Source organism: Cnephaeus nilssonii (genome assembly GCF_951640355.1).
Source record: "Cnephaeus nilssonii genome assembly, chromosome: 7".
Taxonomy (NCBI): Eukaryota; Metazoa; Chordata; class Mammalia; order Chiroptera; family Vespertilionidae; genus Cnephaeus; species Cnephaeus nilssonii.
Window position 1 is genome coordinate 4,779,048 of NC_137078.1, and position 17,821 is coordinate 4,796,868.

The window sequence follows — 17,821 nt, forward strand, 5'->3', positions numbered from 1 at the left end:
CGCTCTGATCTATATTATTTCCTTCCTTCTACTTTTTCTGATCTTTTCTTTTTCTCTTTCTAATTCTTTAAGTTGTAGTGTTAGATAGTTTATTACCAGTTTTTCTTTTTTTTTTTTTTTCTGGTCCATGCACTCTTTATTTATTTATTTATTATTAAAATTTAAGTTCTGTATTGTTTAGTGTATTCCATAAGTCTGCTTTTCCCCCCTGGCTTCCCCCAACCACCAGCACATGCCCTTACCCGCCCCCGCCCCCCGCCCTCTGTGTCCGTTGGTTATGCTCATATGCATGCATACAAGTCCTTTGGTTGATCTCTTACGCCCTCACCCGCCCGCCTTCCCTCATAGGTTGGACAGTCTATTCAATGCTTCTATGACTCTGGTTCTGTTTTTGTTCATCAGTTTATGTTGTTCATTATATTCCACAAATGAGTGAGATCATGTGATATTTATCTTTCTCCAACTGGCTAATTTCACTTAGCATAATGCTCTCCAGGTCCATCCATGCTGTTGCAAATGTTAAGAATTTCTTCTTTTTTTACAGCAGCATAGTATTCCATTGTGTAATGTACTACAGTTTTTTAATCCACTCATCTGCTGATGGGCATTTAGGCTGTTTCCAAATCTTAGCTATGGTAAATTGTGCAGCTATGAACATAGGGGTGCATATATCCTTTCTGATTGGTGTTTCTTATTTCTTGGGATATATTCCTAGAAGTGGGATTACTGCGACAAATGGACGTTCCATTTTTAGTTTTTTGAGGAAACTCCATACTGTTCTCCACAGTGGTTGCACCAGTCTGCATTCCCACCTGCAGTGCACGAGGGTTCCTTTTTTCTCCGCATCCTCGCCAGCACTTGTCATTTGTTGATGCGTTGATGATAGTCATTCTGACAGGTGTGAGATGGTACCTCATTGTTGTTTTGATTTGCATCTCTCAGATGATTAGTGACTTTGAGCATGTTTTCATATGTCTCTTGGCCTTCTGTATGTCCTCTTTGGAAAGGTGTCTATTTAGGTCCTTTGCCCATTTTTTGATTGGATTGTTTATCTTCCTTTTTTGAATCTGATTTGCTAGGATTTTGTTGAGGATTGTAGTATCTATGTTCATCAGGGATATTGGCCTGTAATTTTCTTTCTTTGTAGTGTCTTTATCTGTTTTTGGTATTAGGGTAATGCTGGCTTCATAGAAAGATCCTTCCTCTTGAATTTTTTGGAAAAGTCTGAGAAGGATAGATTTTAGTTCTTCTTTGAATGTTTGATGAAACTCCTGTGTAGCCGTCTGGCTCCGGGGTTTTGTTTGCTGGAAGTTTTTTGATGTCTACTTCAGTTTCCTCCTTAGTTATCAGCTGTTGAGATTTTTTGATTCTTCTTGATTGAGTTTTGGAAGGTTGTATTTTTCTAGGAATACGTCCATTTCCTCTAGGTTGTTAAGTTTGTTGGAATACAGTTGTTCATAGTATTTTTTTTATATAATCCTTTGTATTTCTGTGGGGTCTGTTTGTTTCGCCTCTTTCATTTCTGACTTTTTTCGGTCTTTTCTCTTTCCTTCTTGGTTAGCCTGGATAGAGGTTCATCAATCTTGGTTATCTTTTCAAAGAACCAGCTCTTGGTTTCATTAATCTCTTGTATTGTTTTTTTGGTCTCTATGTCATTTATTTCTGCTCTGATCTTAATATTTTCTTCCTTCTGCTCACTCTGGGCTTTTCTTGTTATTTTCTTTCTAATTCTTTAAGTTGTAGTGTTAGATAATTTATTACCATTTTTCCTTGTTTTGTGAGGTAGGCCTGTAATGCTGTGAACTTCCCTATTAGGACTGCTTTCACTGTGTCCCGTATATTTTTGATTGTTGTGTTATCATTGTCATTCATTTCCAGGATATTTTTAATTTCTTCTTTGATCTCTTTGGTAATCTAATCATTGTTAATAGCATGTTATTCAGTCTCCAAGTGTTTGAATTTTTTTGGATTGTTTTTATTGTAGTTGATTTCAAATATTATGCCATTGTGGTCTGAGATAATGCTTAATATGATTTCCATCTTCTTGAATTTGGAGGGACTTTTCCTGTGACTCAATATGTGATCTATCTTTGAAAATGTCCTCCCATATGCACTTGAAAAGCGTGTATATTCTGTAGCTTTGGGATTAAATGTTCAGAAGATGTCAAGTCCATCTAATGTAAGTGAGTCATTTAGGATTGCTGTTTCTTTGCTGTTTTTTGTCTAGAGGATTTATCCACTGATGTCAGTGGGGTATTAACGTTCCCTAGTATGATTGTATTATTGTTGATCTCTCCCTTGCTATCTTCCAGAAGTGTTTTTATGTATTTGGGTGCTCCTGTATTGGGTACATATATGTTTACCAGAGTTATATCATCTTGTTGTATCAATCCCTTTAATATTATGAAGTGGCCTTCCTTATCTCTTGTTATGGCCTTCACTTTGCGGTCTATTTTGTGAGATATAAGTATTAGTACCCCAGCTTTTGTTTTTCATTTCCATTTGCCTGAAAGATATTTTTCCATTCCTGCACTTTCAGTGTGTGTGAGTCTATTTTTCTGAGGTGGGTGTCTTGTAGACAGCAAATATATGGGTCATGTTTTCTTATCCATTCAGCCACTCACTGTCTTTTGATTGGAGCATTTAGTCCATTTACGTTTAAAGTTATTATTGATAGGTACTTGTTTGTAGCCATTTTTATTTTTTTGCCTGTGTTCCTTCTTCTCCCTTTTTAATTTTTTCCATCAGTCCTTTTAGTATTTCTTGGCATTGCTGGCTTGGTAGTGATAAACTCCCTTAGCTTTGTCTGTGAAGCTCCTAATTTCCCCTTCAATTTTGAATGATAGTCTGCTGGATAGAGTATTCTTGTTACTCCCTTACTTTGCATCACTTTGTATATTTCCTTCCACTCCTTTCTGGCCTGCTGTGTTTCTGTTGAGAAATCATTTGATAATCTAATGGGAGCTCCCTTGTAGGTTACTTTCTGTCTCTCTCTTGCAGCCTTTAAGATTCTCTGTCATTAACATTAGCCACTGTAATTATGACGTGTCTTGGGGCTCATCTTGTTTGGGACTCTCTGTGCTTGTGTGATTTTTTTCTTCCCCAAATCAGGGAAGTTTTCTGACATTATTTCTTAAAATCGGTTTTCTAACCCTTGCCCCTCGTCTTGTCTTTCTAGCAACCCTATTAAACATGTGTTGCTTCATTGCATGTTGTCCCAAAGCTCCCCCAGGCTCTCCTTCTGTCTTTTGATTTTTTTCCTCCTATTGCAGTTCAGATTGCTGCTGGGTCCCTGCCAAGTCGCAGACAGCGGCTGCTGGCTCCTCAAGTGGTCGCGGGTGGAGTATCCTGGCTCCCTGCATGTGCGCGTGGTTACGGGTAGTGGCTACTGGCTCCCCATGAGGTCACAGACAGCGGGTGCTGGCTCCCCGCACATGCATGTGATTGCAGGCAGTGGCTGCTGGCTCCTTGCGAGGTCGCGGGTAGCAGCTGCTGGTTCCCCTCGCCTGTAGTCGCGGGTAGTGGCTGTTGGCTCCACTCATGGTTGCAAGTGATTTCTACTGGCTCCCTGCGCATACGTGCGGTCTCGGCTGTGGCTGCTGGCTCCCTGTGAGGTTGCGGACAGTGGCTGCTGGCTCCCCTCATGTGTGCGGTTGCGGGCGGCGGCTGCTGGCTCCTCTCACGATCACGGATGTTGTCTGCTGGCTCCCCACGCATGTGTGTGTTCTTGGGCAATGGCTGCTGGCTCCCCACAAGGTTGCAGACATCAGCTGTTCGCTCCCCACCCATGCACGGGCAGTGGCTGCTGGCTCCCTGCGAGGTTGCGAATAGTGGCTGCTGGCTCCCTGAGCATGCCTGGTCATGGGCGGTGGCTGCTGGCTCCCTGCACAATCGCGAGTGGCGGCTGCTGGCTCCCCTCGCACGCCTTTCTTGTTTTTTAGAGGTAGGCCTGTAGGGCTATGAACTTTTCTCACACGACTGCTTTCATTGTGTCCCATAAATTTTGGATTGTTGTGTGTTCATTTTCATTTCTTTTCAAGATTTTATTTTTATTTCTTACTTGATCTCTTTGGAACCCATACATTGTTTAATAGCATGCTGTTTAGCCTCCATGCATTTGATTGTTTTTGAGCATTTTTATTGTAACTGATTTCTTTTTTTTTTTTTTAATTTCTTTATTGATTAAGGTGTCACATATTTGTCCTCATCCCCCCATTCCCATCCCACACCCCTCCCCATGGATGCCCCAAACCTCTGTTGAACTTAAGCATTGGTTAGGCTCATATGCATGCACACAAGACCTTTGGTTGATCTCTCCCCCCTCCCCCCACCCTCCCCTATCCTCCCTCTGAGGCCCGATAGTCCGATCGATGCCTCCTTGTTTCTGGTTCTGTTCTTGTTCATCAGTCTATGTTGTTCATCATTTCCCCTAGATGAGCAAAATCATGTGTCACTAGAGATATACTTATAAGAATTGAATGTGCGACGAGCAATAATAGTTATGCTGACAGGCAAATGAATCAGTCTGTAGTGAGTTTCTTTCTGGTCCAACAGTTCTTTTGAGACCCAATATCAATGTCCACCAGTTCCTTATGAGTACATGTCGGCACTGACCCCTCAGCTCTGGATGGTGGACAAATGGTGGTAATGCAGGTCCGACTGCCTCTGGTTCAGTCTCGGCCGGATCCAGGGGCACGGCTTCACCCGGATCCAGGGGCCCACGGCCTCACCCGGACCCGGGATCCAGCCTCCCCCGGATCTAGGGGCACACGGCCTCGCCCAGACCCAGGATTCAGCTTCATCCGGACCCAGGGGCGCATGGCCTCACCCGGATCCAGGGGCGCATGGCCTCTCCCAGACCCAGGGTCGCGTGGCCTCACCCGGATCCAGGGGCCCACGGCCTCACCCGGACCCGGGACCCAGGCTCACACGGATCCAGGGGCCCACGGCCTCACCCGGACCCGGGACCCAGGCTCACACGGATCCAGGGGCCCACGGCCTCACCCGGACCCGGGGCCAGGCTCACCCGGATCCAGGGGCCCACGGCCTCGCCCGGACCCGGGACCCAGGCTCACCCGGACCCAGGGGCCCACGGCCTCGCCCGGACCCGGGACCCAGGCTCACCCGGACCCAGGGGCCCACGGCCTCGCCCGGACCCGGGACCCAGGCTCACCCGGACCCAGGGGCCCACGGCCTCGTCCGGACCCGGGACCCAGGCTCACCCGGACCCAGGGGCCCACGGCCTCGCCCGGACCCGGGACCCAGGCTCACCCGGACCCAGGGGCGCACGGCCTCGCCCGGACCCGGGACCCAGGCTCACCCGGACCCAGGGGCGCACGGCCTCGCCCGGACCCGGGACCCAGCCTCACCCGGACCCAGGGGCGCACGGCCTCGCCCAGACCCAGGATTCAGCCTCACCCGGACCCAGGGGCGCACGGCCTTGCCCGGACCCAGGGGCACGTGGCCTCACCCGGACCCGGGGTCCAGCCTCACCCTGACCCAGGGGCACGTGGCCTCACCCGGACCCAGGGGCACGCGGCTTCACCCGGATCCGGGACCCAGCGGGGTTTCATCTTCTTGATCCCAATTCCTGTTGGTCAATTCCCTCTCACAATTCCTTCGGCCATTTTCTCAGAGTTCCAGGGCAGCCACCGCAGAACTCGTTGGGCGGCGGGCTCGGCGAAGCTCCGGTGTGCCCGGTGCGCGGCGGCGGGCTGGTCCGGGGTGGCTGCGTCGGCCCTTGGGTCTGCAGCAGTGGCCGGTCGCCGAGCGTGCGCACCTGGCCGCTTCCGGGGCGTTGAGATTCTTGAAGGACTCGTAGGTCAGCAAGCGCGTAGTCTCCCACCCCATGTCTCCCAGGGGCTCGTCTGTCCGTGCTCAGCATCGAGTGAAGCCGTCCCCTCATCCGGAGACCGCTGGGGGAACTGCGCCGAGCACGATCCAGGCTGCCATTGTGTCGCCTGAGCCGTAGTTTTTAAAGTGTGGTCTTTGGGTCACCGGCATCAGCTTCATCCCGCGTACCCCTCTCTTTTATTCTAGTTGTAGAGCATCTGCTCAGTCAGCCCTCCGGTGGTTCTGGATGGTGTCTGCTCTGCTCTCCCGTCGTAGTCTCAAAATTGTTGTGGTAGGCAGCAATCAGGCTTCTGCCCTATGCCTCCATCTTGGTCCTTTGTAACTGATTTCTAATTTCATGCCAATGTGGTCTAAGAAGATGCTTGATATGATTTCAGTCTTTTTTTTTTTTTTTTTTACACCAAGCAACCTACATGGCTTCTTTTCTGATTTCAGTCTTCTTGAATTTGTAGATACTTAGCTTGTTTCCTAACATGTGGTATATCTTTGAAAATGTCCCATGTGCACTTGAGAAGAATGTATATTCCGTAGCTTTGGGGTGGAATGTTCTGAAGATGTCAGTTCCATCTGTTCTAGAGTGTTATTTAGGATTGCTGTTTCCTTGTTGATTTTCTTGTCTAGAAGATTATCCAGTGATGTCAGTGGGGTATTAAAGTCCCCTACTATGTTCATCAATCTTTCCATTGGTGTCCTCCTGAAGTTTTTAAAATATATTTTGATGCTCCTGTATTGGGTGCATATATGTTTACCAGAGTTATAGCTTCTTGTTGTATCTTTCCCTTCAGTATTATGAAGTGGCCTTCCTTATCTCTTGTTATGGCCTTCAGTTTGAATTCTATTTTGTCACATGTAAATATTACTTCCCCAGCTTTCTTTTCATTTCCATTTGCCTAAAAATTTTGTTCCCATCCCTTCACTTTCAGTCTGTGTGAGTCCTCTTTTCTAAGCTGGGTCTCTTATAGACAGCATATACGGGTTATATTTTCTTACCCATTCTGCTATTCTGTGTCTTTCGATTGGAGCCTTTAAGGTTATTATTTTAGGTACTATTGTTGCCATTTTTATTCTTTATATCTGTGCTCCTTCTTCCCTTTCTACTTTGTCTTTTTACAACAGTCCCTTTATCATTTCTTGCATTGCTGGCTTGGTGGTAATAAACTCCCTTAGCCTTTTTTTGTCTGTGAAGCTCCTGATTTTCCCTTCAATTATGAATGGTACCCTGACTAGATAGTATTAATTTAATTCCTTGCCTTGCATCGTTTTGTGTACTTCATTGCATTCCCTTCTGGCCTGATATGCTTTTGTTGAGAAATAGGTTGATTGTCTAATGGAGTTCCCTTGTAGATAGCTTTCTGTCTCTGTCTGGCAGCCTTTAAGATTCTTACTTCGTCCTTGATGTTTGACAATTTACTAGTAAATATGATGTGTCTTGGTGTTGGTCATTTTGTGTTCATCTTGTTTGGGACTTTCTGTGTTTCTTGGACTTGTCTGACTTTTTTCTTCCAAAGTCAGGGAAGTTTTCTGACTGTTTTTTCAAAAAGATTTTGTATTCCTTGCTCAGCTTCCTCTCCTTCTGGCACCCCTATTATGTGGATGTTGTTTCATTTCTTGTTGTCCTATAGCTTGCTTAGACTCTTCTCCTTTAAAAAAATTTTTTTTCCAGTTGCTGCTTTGCTGGCTAGTTTTTTCTACTTTGTCTTCTAATTCACTGATTGGGTCCTCAGCTTCTTCTAGTTTACTGTTGAAACATTCCATTGTGTTCATTATTGCCGCTATGTCATTCTTCATTTCCTCTTGATTCTTATACATGTTGGTGAATATCACATCCAGACATTTCAACATCCTCATAACCATTACCCTGAATTCTTTCTCTGAGATATTGCTTGCCTCCATTTCATTTATTTCCTTTTCTGGTGATTCTTCCTTTTCTTTCATTTGGGGGTTGTGTCTTTGTCTCCCCATTTTTGCTGTTCTTTGTAATTGTTCCTATGTATTAGATCAAACTGCTATGCCATCCACATTTTGAATTGGTCTTATTTAGTAGATGTATTGTGGGACCCAGTTGTGCATTCTTTCAGGTCTCCTGGGATGGATGTTCTAGGGAAGTTCCCTACTTGAGATATTTGTGTTCTGGTGTATTTGGGTCTTTTTAAAAAATATATATTTTTATTGATTTCAGATAGGAAGGGAGAGGGAGAGAGAGAGAAAATTAATGATGAGAGAGAATCATTTTCAGCTGCTTCCTGCAGGCTCCTTATGGGGATCGAACCCTCAACCTGGGTATATGTCCTTGACCAGAATTGAACCCAGGACTCTTCAGTCTGCAGGCTGGTGCTCTTATCAACTGAGCCAAACTGACTAGGGCTGTAGTTGGGTCTTGAATGTTATTATTCCTTTTGTGGATGGAGTCTTCTCTCAGGGTGTCTTATTATGTGGCTCACTGCCTGCCACAAAGTCCCAACCATTGTGGAGGTGCTGGCTGAACAGCACAAAATACAACAAGCAAAGACATAATACAGAAGGAACAGAACACTAATGTACACAGGCACCTATAACTCCTTTAAATGTGACCACCAGCCAAAACAGAATTAGGAAAGAGAAAAGAGAGCAAGAATGATAGCGAGAAAAATTGAGAGAAAGAAAAAATATGTGGAGAAAACACAACAAAACAAGCAAATAATCCAAAATGCACAAACACCTACAAAGGGGTGGAGGGCAGAATCTGTAGATGCAGGGCTTAAATAAAGAACATAAGGTTAAGGAATTAGAGGAATAGGGGAAGGACCCTGGTTTAGGATATAGAAGGGAGAAAAGAAAGGAGACAAGAAGAAAATAAAAATATTAATTAAAAAAATTTATTTCTTTGAAAAGGAGAGTAGAGGAGAGAGCAGATAGGCCTAAATTGAGGAGCTGAAAGAAGTTTAAAAATTAGGAGAAAAGAGCAAGAGAAGAGAGAGAGAAAAAAAGAGTAGTGAAGAAAAAGAAAAGAGAAGGGGTAATGGAGTAGGAGCAGGGAAGAGGAAATTAGATAAACGAATAAACCAAGAGATACAAGAATAATACATCACTAAGGTGATAAAGAAGATCAATTTTTAAAAATGGGAAAAAAGAAAGAGAAAAACTAAAACGGGAAAGGGAGTCGAAAAATGGGAGCAAAAAAAGAGAAGAAAGGAAGAAAATAAATAAATAAAATTAGAAAAACAAAAATCTTATATAATAAAAGCCTATTATGGAAGTGTCTGGTCGGCCTGTCAGTCAAAGCGTAATATGCTAATGGTATGCTAAGGCCGCTCAACTGCTTGCTATGATGTGCACTGCCCACCTGGGGGCAGACAGTCGACTGGTTGACCAGTTGCTATGATGTGCACTGACCACCTGGGGGCAGACAGTCGACTGGTCAAATGGTCGCTATGACATGCACTGACCACTAGGGGGCAGATGCTCCGACCAGTAGGTTAGCTTGCTGCTGGTATCTGGCCTATTGGGACTGAGGGAGACGGACTGGACGTGCTCTGGAGCCCTCCTGCAGTCCCTCCCCGGCTGGCTAACCTCCTGCGTCGCTCCCCAGCCCCGATCGTGCACTGATGGGGTCCCTCGCCCTGGAGGGGTCTCACAATCCGGGACCCCTTGGGGGATGTCAGAGAGCCGGTTTTGGCCCCATCCCACAGGCCAGGCTGAGGGACCACACTGGTGCACTAATTTGTGCACCAGACCTCTATTATAAAAATAAAATGAAGTGTCGTTCGCTTTAGCTGAGTTTTAATGCCCCCTGGGAGCTGGTTTAGGGCCCCACTCTTCAGTTCTGTCTGCCAATTCTGGGCTTCCTGTTAGTTACTTAGGTGCTAACCATTGTCAGGCACTTTCTTTTGGCTTTTAGCACCCTGCTTTAAGCTCCAAGCAATCCATAGGTTCTCTGCTTTTGCCTGTCTCCACAGGCTTTTTCTGCAAGCAGACGGGGCCAGTATGCCCTCTTTGCCTGTCTGCCAGCTGTCAATCTTAATTACTGAAGCATCTATTTCTGATAGTGCTTTAGCCGGGGTTGGTGCTGTTTCGCTTTCAGGGAATAAGATGGGTGTTTTCTTTTGTTTTTTAAAAATATATTTTTTTTTATTGATTTCAGAGGGGAAGGGAGAGGGAGAGAGAGAGAAACATCAATGATGAGAGAGAATCATTGATCGGCTGCCTCCTGCACGCCCCCTACTGGGGATTGAGCCCGCAACCCGGGCATGTGCCCTTGACTGGAATCAAACCTGGGACCCTTCAGTCTGCAGGCCGATGCTCTATGCACTGAGCCAAACCAGCTAGGGCAAGATGGGTGTTTTTTTCCTGACAGACAAGTAGTGCTCCACAAGTAGCCCAAAGTATTATTCTGCCCTTGGTTGGACAGAGATCCTTGTATGGATACATGGGGTTGGCTGGCAACCTGGAGTTTTTATCAGCCTGGTTCCCAGAATATCTGGGTCAACAGGGCCCTCTTCCAATCCAGTCACTGAGGGCTCCTTGAGACTATTTAGACTTGTAAGCTTGGCCTCTGCCTTTGTTTCCTCTGCAAAGCTGAAAATACAGGGTGTGGCAGGCTGCATCACCTGCCCTGAGGTTACTGGGAGAGGTTAGCTCCTATGGGGAGAAATGGCTCCTTAAGTTTGGAAGCCTAATTCAGGACTCTTGGGCAGGTCTCTCTGCCCTGCTTCCCTCCCCAGCCTCTCTTCAGGCACCTGAAGTCAGTGCCTCCCTCCCTGTGCCAAAGCCTCGGCTTAGTGATTGCAATTAAAAAGTCCTGTGTTCTGGGTTTAAAGAATAAAAACAAATACACAATGGAATACAGCACTGCTGTAAAAAAGAAAGAACTCTTACCATTTGCAACAGTATGGATGGACCTGGAGAGCATTATGCTAAGCGAAATAAGCCAGTCAAAAAAATAAATAAATATCACATGATCTCACTCATTTGTGGAATATAATGAACAATGTAAACTGATGGACAGAAATAGATCCAGAAACATAGAAGCGCCAAACCTCAGAGGTAAGGCAGGGGTGGATGGGTGAGGGTTGGGGGGTGCTGGTAAGAGATCAACCAAAGAACTTATATGCATATAAGCATAACCAATGGACACAGACAATAGGGAGGTGAAGGCCTGGATTGTAGTGTGGGAGTGGGTTAGGAGAGGACAATGGGGGGTTAAGGGGGTATATGTAATACATTCAACAGTAAGAATTAAAAAACAAGAAGTATAAATTAGCTGGTACAGAATAGTCATGGGGATGTAAAGTAGAGCATAGGAAATGTAGTCAATACTATTATAATAACTCTATGGTGTTTGATGGTACTAGATTTATCGGGATGGTCACTTTGTAAGTTACATAAATGTCCAATCACTGGGTTGTGCACCTAAAACTATACTATAATTTAAAAATATTATTAAAAAAATAAAGTATAAGCCCTGAAAAAAAAAAATAAAACCAAAATAAAATACAAAACAAAAACAATGAAACCATGGCTTTCTCTCCCCCCAGCACTGTGCAGCCTTCCCCTCGTGGTGCAGCCTTTCACCGCTCTGGTCTTGGGTCCAGACTCCCCAGCAGCCAGCAGCCCTGTGCCTCTCCTTTTCACAGTTGGATGTTACACCTGCCGCCAAGGGACGTGGTTTTGGTGCTCAGCCTGGGCTGGGCATCTGTTTTTCTGAGGGAACTGCTACTCCCTTAATGCAGCTTCCTCCTCTCCCTCTTGGCCCCCTGGCTTGGTGGCCTGCTGCCCCTCTAGAGCCCTTGCCACCCTTCCTACCAGTCTCCAGGCATTTTCTGCCCTTCCTTGTTGTAGGTTGCCTTCTCAGCTGTGCCTAATTTAATTCCAGGTGTTCTCCGATTTAGATTTCCGGTCTGGCCCCGGGATGAGGTGCACTACACGTCTGCCTATTTGGCTGCCATTTTTTCTTCTCTTTATATTTTTATTTCAGTGATGAAGGGGGAAGGAGAGAGAGATAGAAGCATCAATGATGAGAGAGAGAATAATTGATTGGCTTCCTCATGCATGCCCCTCTACAGGGGATCGAGCCTGCAACCTAGGCATGTGCCCTGACTAGGAATCAAACTGTGTCCTCCTGCTTCATAGGTCAACACTCAACCATTGAGCAACACTGGCTGGGCTCTACTTTTTTTTTTTTTTAAATCAAATCATCAATTCATGTACATTTGGGTTTCCACTTTTTGACTATTGTGAGTAATGCGGCTATGAACATTCGTGTTTTAAGTTTTGCTCGTGTGTATTCTTAGGAATAGAGTTACTGGGTCATATGGTAACTCTATGTTTAATTTTTTGAGGAACTGTCAGAGTATTTTCCAAAGTGACTGTATCATTTTACATTCTCAGCAGCGAACAAGGATTTCAGTTTCTCCTCATCCTTGACATTTGTTATTTTGTCTTTTTGATTCTAGCCATTTTAGTGGGTATAAAGTGATATTTCATTGTGGATTTTTAAAAGTATTTTTTTTAAATATATTTTTTCTTGATTTCAGAGATGAAAGGAGAGGGAGAGAGATGGAAACATCAGTGATGTGAGAGAATCATTGATCAGCTGCCTCCTGCCTACTGGGGATTGAGCCCACAACCCAGGCATATAACCTGATCGGGAATTGAAACTGTGACTTCCTGGTTCATACTTTGAATCTCAACCACTGAGCCATGCCGGCCTGGCTAAAGGATTTTTTTATTAAAGTATAGTTGGTATACAATATTATATTAGTTTCAACATAGTTATTCGACATTTTTATATACATTGTGGTATGCTCAGCACACTAAGTCTAGTGAAGTTGCAAAGTTATCACACTACTATTGACTGTATTGCTCTTCACTATTTTCACCCATCCCTCCACTTTCCTCCCCCCTGGCAACCATCAGTTTGTTCTTTGTTTCTATGAATCTAAGTGTGTTTTGCTTTCCTTGTTTTGATTTTCTAAAAAAACCCCACATATTAGTGAAATCATGTGGTATTTTTCTTTTCTTTTTTTTTTTTTTTTTTTTTTTTTATTCATGTGGTATTTTTCTTTGTCTGACTTATTTCACTTAGAATGATACCCTCTAGGTCGATCCATGCTATTGTGGATGGCAATATTTTGTTCTTTTAATTACACATCATGGTAGTGTTCATTTCCATTTCCCTGATTGCTAATTGAACTCAGTTTTAGACATGTTTATTTTTGTTACCTGAAAGCATTTAGGTAAATATGTCAAATAGGTTGATTGGACTTGAGTTTGGAGCTTAATAGAAAGAGCTGAGTAGTTGTGGGTTGGGTGAAATTGGACATTGTGTGGATGGAACCAAGCAGAGAGTGTGAAAAATGAGAAAGAAAATGGCTGAAGTCCAAAGCCTGAGGAACATTAGTAATTAAAGGACAGAAGATGAAACATAGCCCGCAGAGGAGACAGAGAGGGATGTGGAAAACCATAGAATGTGGAAACTGATGAAATAATATTTTAAGTTGGAAGAAAGGGACAATAATATAAAACATTGCTGAAGACTCAATAAAATTAGGACTGAAAAGTGACCTTTAGATTTTGTAGTAGGTAAGTCATTTAAGTAGGGGTACATGGGCTGAGGCCAGATTAAAATAAGTTCAGAGATGATTGAGAGGTAAAGAAGAGGGCTCAGCAAATGTAAGACACAGTTTTGAAGAAGTTTGTGAAGGGGAGGAGATAAGTTGGGTGGGGTCAAAAGATTTCATTTCAGATGAGATGGAAGATGTCAAAAATATTAAAGGAATACTCAGTATGGCAGTCTCCACAAGAGGGCAGAAGGCAATGAGATCCTGAGCTTATCTTACCTAATAATAGACAAACATGTAAATTGACTGTACCTCATCTTCGCCCACAGCCAATCAGAGTGAGTATGCAAATTAGAAGGCCAAAGATGGTGGCCACCCAGCTGCTTCAGGCGTGGAGTGGCCAGGTGGGGCAGGACGCTTGCTATGAGAGAGAGGGCGGGGGAGGGGGGGGCGAAGGGATCTACAGGAGCAGAGTGCCGCAGCGAACACAAGACTGCAGACTCCAGAGTCTGCAGCGAAGACGAAGATGGCAGACTCCAGCCGGAGTCTGCAGCAAAGACGAAGAAGGTAGACTCTGGCCGGAGTGAAGGCCTGGGTCCCGGGTGCCAGAGGAAAACCAGTGCTGGAAGCCAAGGGAAGGAAGGCCTATTGCATGAATCTCTTCGTGCAATGGGCCTCTAGTCCTACATAATAAAATGGTAATATGTAAATTACCATCACTCCGCTACGCCCACGATTGGGCCAGCAGGAGGCGCAGGGGGCGGGACTCAGGGTGGCCGGGGTAGCTGATTGGGCCAGCAGGACGCTGAGCTCGCTGGCGCCGCGAGCTCAGCGTCTGTGCCATGGCTGCGCCGGAGGCTTTCGAAAGGCCTGGTGCACCAGCGGATAGACAGCCAGCTCCCCCGCGATCAAAAGCCAAAGCGGGGGAGCTGGCTGGCTGTCCGCTCCGGCACAAGGCCTTTCGAAAGCCTCCGCCGCGCCGGAGGCTTTCGGAAGGCTTGGTGCACCAGCGGACAGCCAGCCAGCTGGTGCACCAGGTGCATGATTAAATCATGCACTGGGCCTCTAGTCCTATATAATAAAAAGGTAATATGCAAATTAACCCTTATGACTTCACAAGATGGCTGCCTATGACCAGACTGTGAGGGGGGTTAGTGAGGGACGACCAAACGACTAAACAAGTAGGCTGCGTGGGGTGACAAGGCCAGCAGGGGGGGTTAGTGAGGGATGACCAAATGACTGAACAAGAAGGTTGCGTGGGGCAACCAGGCCGGTTGGTGAGGGGCGACCAGGCTGGCAGGGGGGGGGGCAGTTGGAGGCAACCAAGCTGGCGGGGGGGCAGTTGGGGGCGACCAGGCTGGCAGCCGGGGGGCTGTTAGGAGTTACCAGGCCGGCAGTGGGGGCAGTTAGGGGCGACCAGGCAGGCAGGCAGGTGAGTGATTAGCAGCCAGTGGTCCAGGATTGTGAAAGGGATGTCTGACTGCTGGTTTAGGCCTGATCCTGGGGATCAGGCCTAAACCAGCAGTCAGACATCCCTGAGGGTTCCCGGATTGGAGAGGATGCACGCTGGGCTGAGGGGACCCCCTCCCGTGCACGAATTTCATGCATCGGGCCTCTAGTTTTATAATAGGGAGTGAGGGCACATTTATAAATGTGTGTATTGAGGGCAGGGGGGTTGATGTTTTCTTTGGCTTTCTTCTATTTTCCCTGTGAAGATAGCGATGAGGCTCTCTGCACTGAAGGACAGAGAAGGTGATATGTTCAAAGTAAAGACTGGAGAAGTTTTGAAATAGACACTGTGGAGAATGGGAAAGAGAGAGCCAACCATGAAAATATAAATCAGATTTCTAGACTGCATTAGAGGTGTGAGACAATACGTTCACAATGGTACTGCTTTTCATGGTATGTGATTTTTCTCCAGTGGTATTTAGCAGTGTAGAACTGGGGTAGGGAAGGCAGTTAGTGCTTTAGTTCAGGGCTTGGGTCTTTTAGCCCAACAAAACAGAAGTAAAAAAGTGGACTGTTAAGTTGAAGTGGAGCATGGAATTTAAGCTGGATTGGATAGGGGATTAATTCAGTATAATACTGTAATTTTGGACCCCAAATTCTTTTGAGTTACCATAGTAGAATCTCAATATAGTATCATGTTATTTTACAGCAAATGAAAATTTATGTACAAGTTTACTTGCTGCTGTACTACTATAATTATTACTGTAATCCAGATTTTGCTTGGTACCATTTGATTATTCTGTAGTTTTAATAAATAAAATATAATTTGTAGAATTTGTGAATGTACTTTTAAAAACACATTTTTAAATCTTACATTTTGATACAGTGTGAAACTGCAGCACAACAGGAATTTGCTGAAGAACTTCAGAAGCGAGAACATTTTTTAGTTGAAAGAGAACAACTGTTGTTCAGACATGAAACTGCCTTGAGTAAAATGAAAGGTGTGGAAGAAGAAGTTCTTACAAGATTTCAGATTATGAAGGAGGTAACTATAGCATTTGATTTTAGAGTTTCTCTTTTTTCTCTTAATTTACATCCATTTTCCACAGAGGCTTTATTTTTTTCTTCCCAACTGCTTTCACACATACACACACACACATTTTTTTTTTCTGGACGATTTGTAAATAACTTGCAAAAATTATGACACAGCACCCCTACAAATATCCTTAGTATTATAGATACTTATTTTTTGACATATGTATCCCCTAAGAATAAGTACATTCTCTATACTGTTATCATATTAGGAAATTAATACTAATTAAGTAATTTAATTTGATGTACAATTCACACTCATTTTCCCACTTGGGAAATGTCTTTTATTGCATCTTTTGTTATATTTTTGGATCAAGAAACTAGACGTAATTCATGCATTATGTTTCATTTTTATATCTTTGTGCTTTCTTCGAATCTAGAGCAGTCAACTCTACTATTTTTAAAAATATATATATTTTATTGATTTTCTCACAGAGATGAAGGGAGAGAGAGCCAGAAACATCGATCAGCTGCCTCCTGCACACCTCCCACTGGGGATGTGCCCACTCCGCAGGCTGACGCTCCATCGCTAGGCCAAACCGGCTTCAGCCTATTTTTATTTTTTGAGAGACTTCTCTTTGAAGGCTCCAGTCCATTATTCTTATAGAGCAGCAGTCGCCAACCTTTCGGACCTCATGGACCACTAGTGTTCCCTGGACCACTGGTTGACGACCGCTGTTATAGAGTATATCTTATTCTGGATTTGCCTATTGTTTCCTAATGATTATATTCAGATTAATTGTTTATGTGAAGAAAGTTATATAGGTTGTACTAGAGGCCCGGTGCATGAAATTCGTGCCCGGGGGTGTGTGTCCCTCAGCCCAGCCTGCACCCTCTCCAATCTGGGACCCCTCGAGGGATGTCCGACTGCCCGTTTAGGCCCGATCCTACTGGGATCCTACTGGGATCGGGCCTAAACGGGCAGTCGGACATCCCTCTCACAATCCAGGACTGCTGGCTCCCAACTGCTCGCCTAACCCTAACTGCTTCTGCCTGCCAGCCTGATCACCCCCTAACCACTCCCCTGCCAGCCTGATTGATGCCTACCTGCTCCCCTGCCAGCCTGTTTGCCCCTATCTTCCCTCCTCTTCATGCCTGGTCACCCCTAACTGCCCTCCCCTGCAGGCCTGGTCACCCCTAACTGCCCTCCCCCGCAGGCCTGTTCCCCCCCAACTGCTCTCCCCTGCAGGCCTGGGTCCCCCCCAACTGACCTTCCCTGCAGGCCTGGTTGCCCCCAACTTCCCTCCTCTGCTGGCCTGGTCACCCCTAACTGCCCTCCCCTGCAGGCTTGATCACCCCCAACTGCCCTCCCTTGCAGGCCTGGTCCCTCCCAACTGCCCTCCCCTGCTGGCCATCTTGTGGCGGCCATCTTGTGTCCACATGGGGGCAGCCATCTTTGATCACATGGGGGCAGCCATCTTATCTGTTGAAGTGATGGTCAATTTGCATATTACTCTTTTATTAGCTAGAGGCCTGATGCATGTGTGGCGGTCAGCTGGTTTGCCCTGAAGGGTGTCCTGGATCAGGGTGGGGGTTCCCTTGGGGTGTGGAGTGGCCTGGGCGAGGGTGGTTTGCAGGCCGGCCACGCCCCCTGGCGACCCAAGTGGAGGCCCTGGTATCTGGGATTTATTTATCTTCTATAATTGAAACTTTGTAGCCTTGAGTGGAGGCCTGGGCCTGCCAGGGTGTGCGGAAAGCTTGGCTTCCTCCATCGCCGGGGGCAACTCAAGCCTCCTGCTCTCTCCAGCAACGTGGCTGCTGCCATTTTTGTTGGGATTTATTTATCTTCTATAATTGAAACTTTGTAGCCTTGAGTGGAGGCCTGGGTTTGCCAGGGTGTATGGAAAGGTTGGCTTCCTTCATTGCTGGGGAAACCCAAGCCTCCTGTC

General features: G+C 45.5%; 1 protein-coding gene across 5 annotated transcripts in view; it reads left to right on the plus strand.

Annotated features, from left to right (window-relative positions):
* The window catches only part of CCDC138 (coiled-coil domain containing 138), a 215,382-nt gene that overhangs the window by 16,807 nt on the left and 180,754 nt on the right, over positions 1-17,821 (plus strand). For all 5 annotated transcript variants that reach the window (XM_079776948.1, XM_079776951.1, XM_079776949.1 and 2 more), the window contains exon 6: positions 15,727-15,885. In XM_079776948.1, coding sequence (XP_079633074.1) covers positions 15,727-15,885 — 159 coding nt within the window. The remainder of the gene's footprint in view (positions 1-15,726; positions 15,886-17,821) is intronic.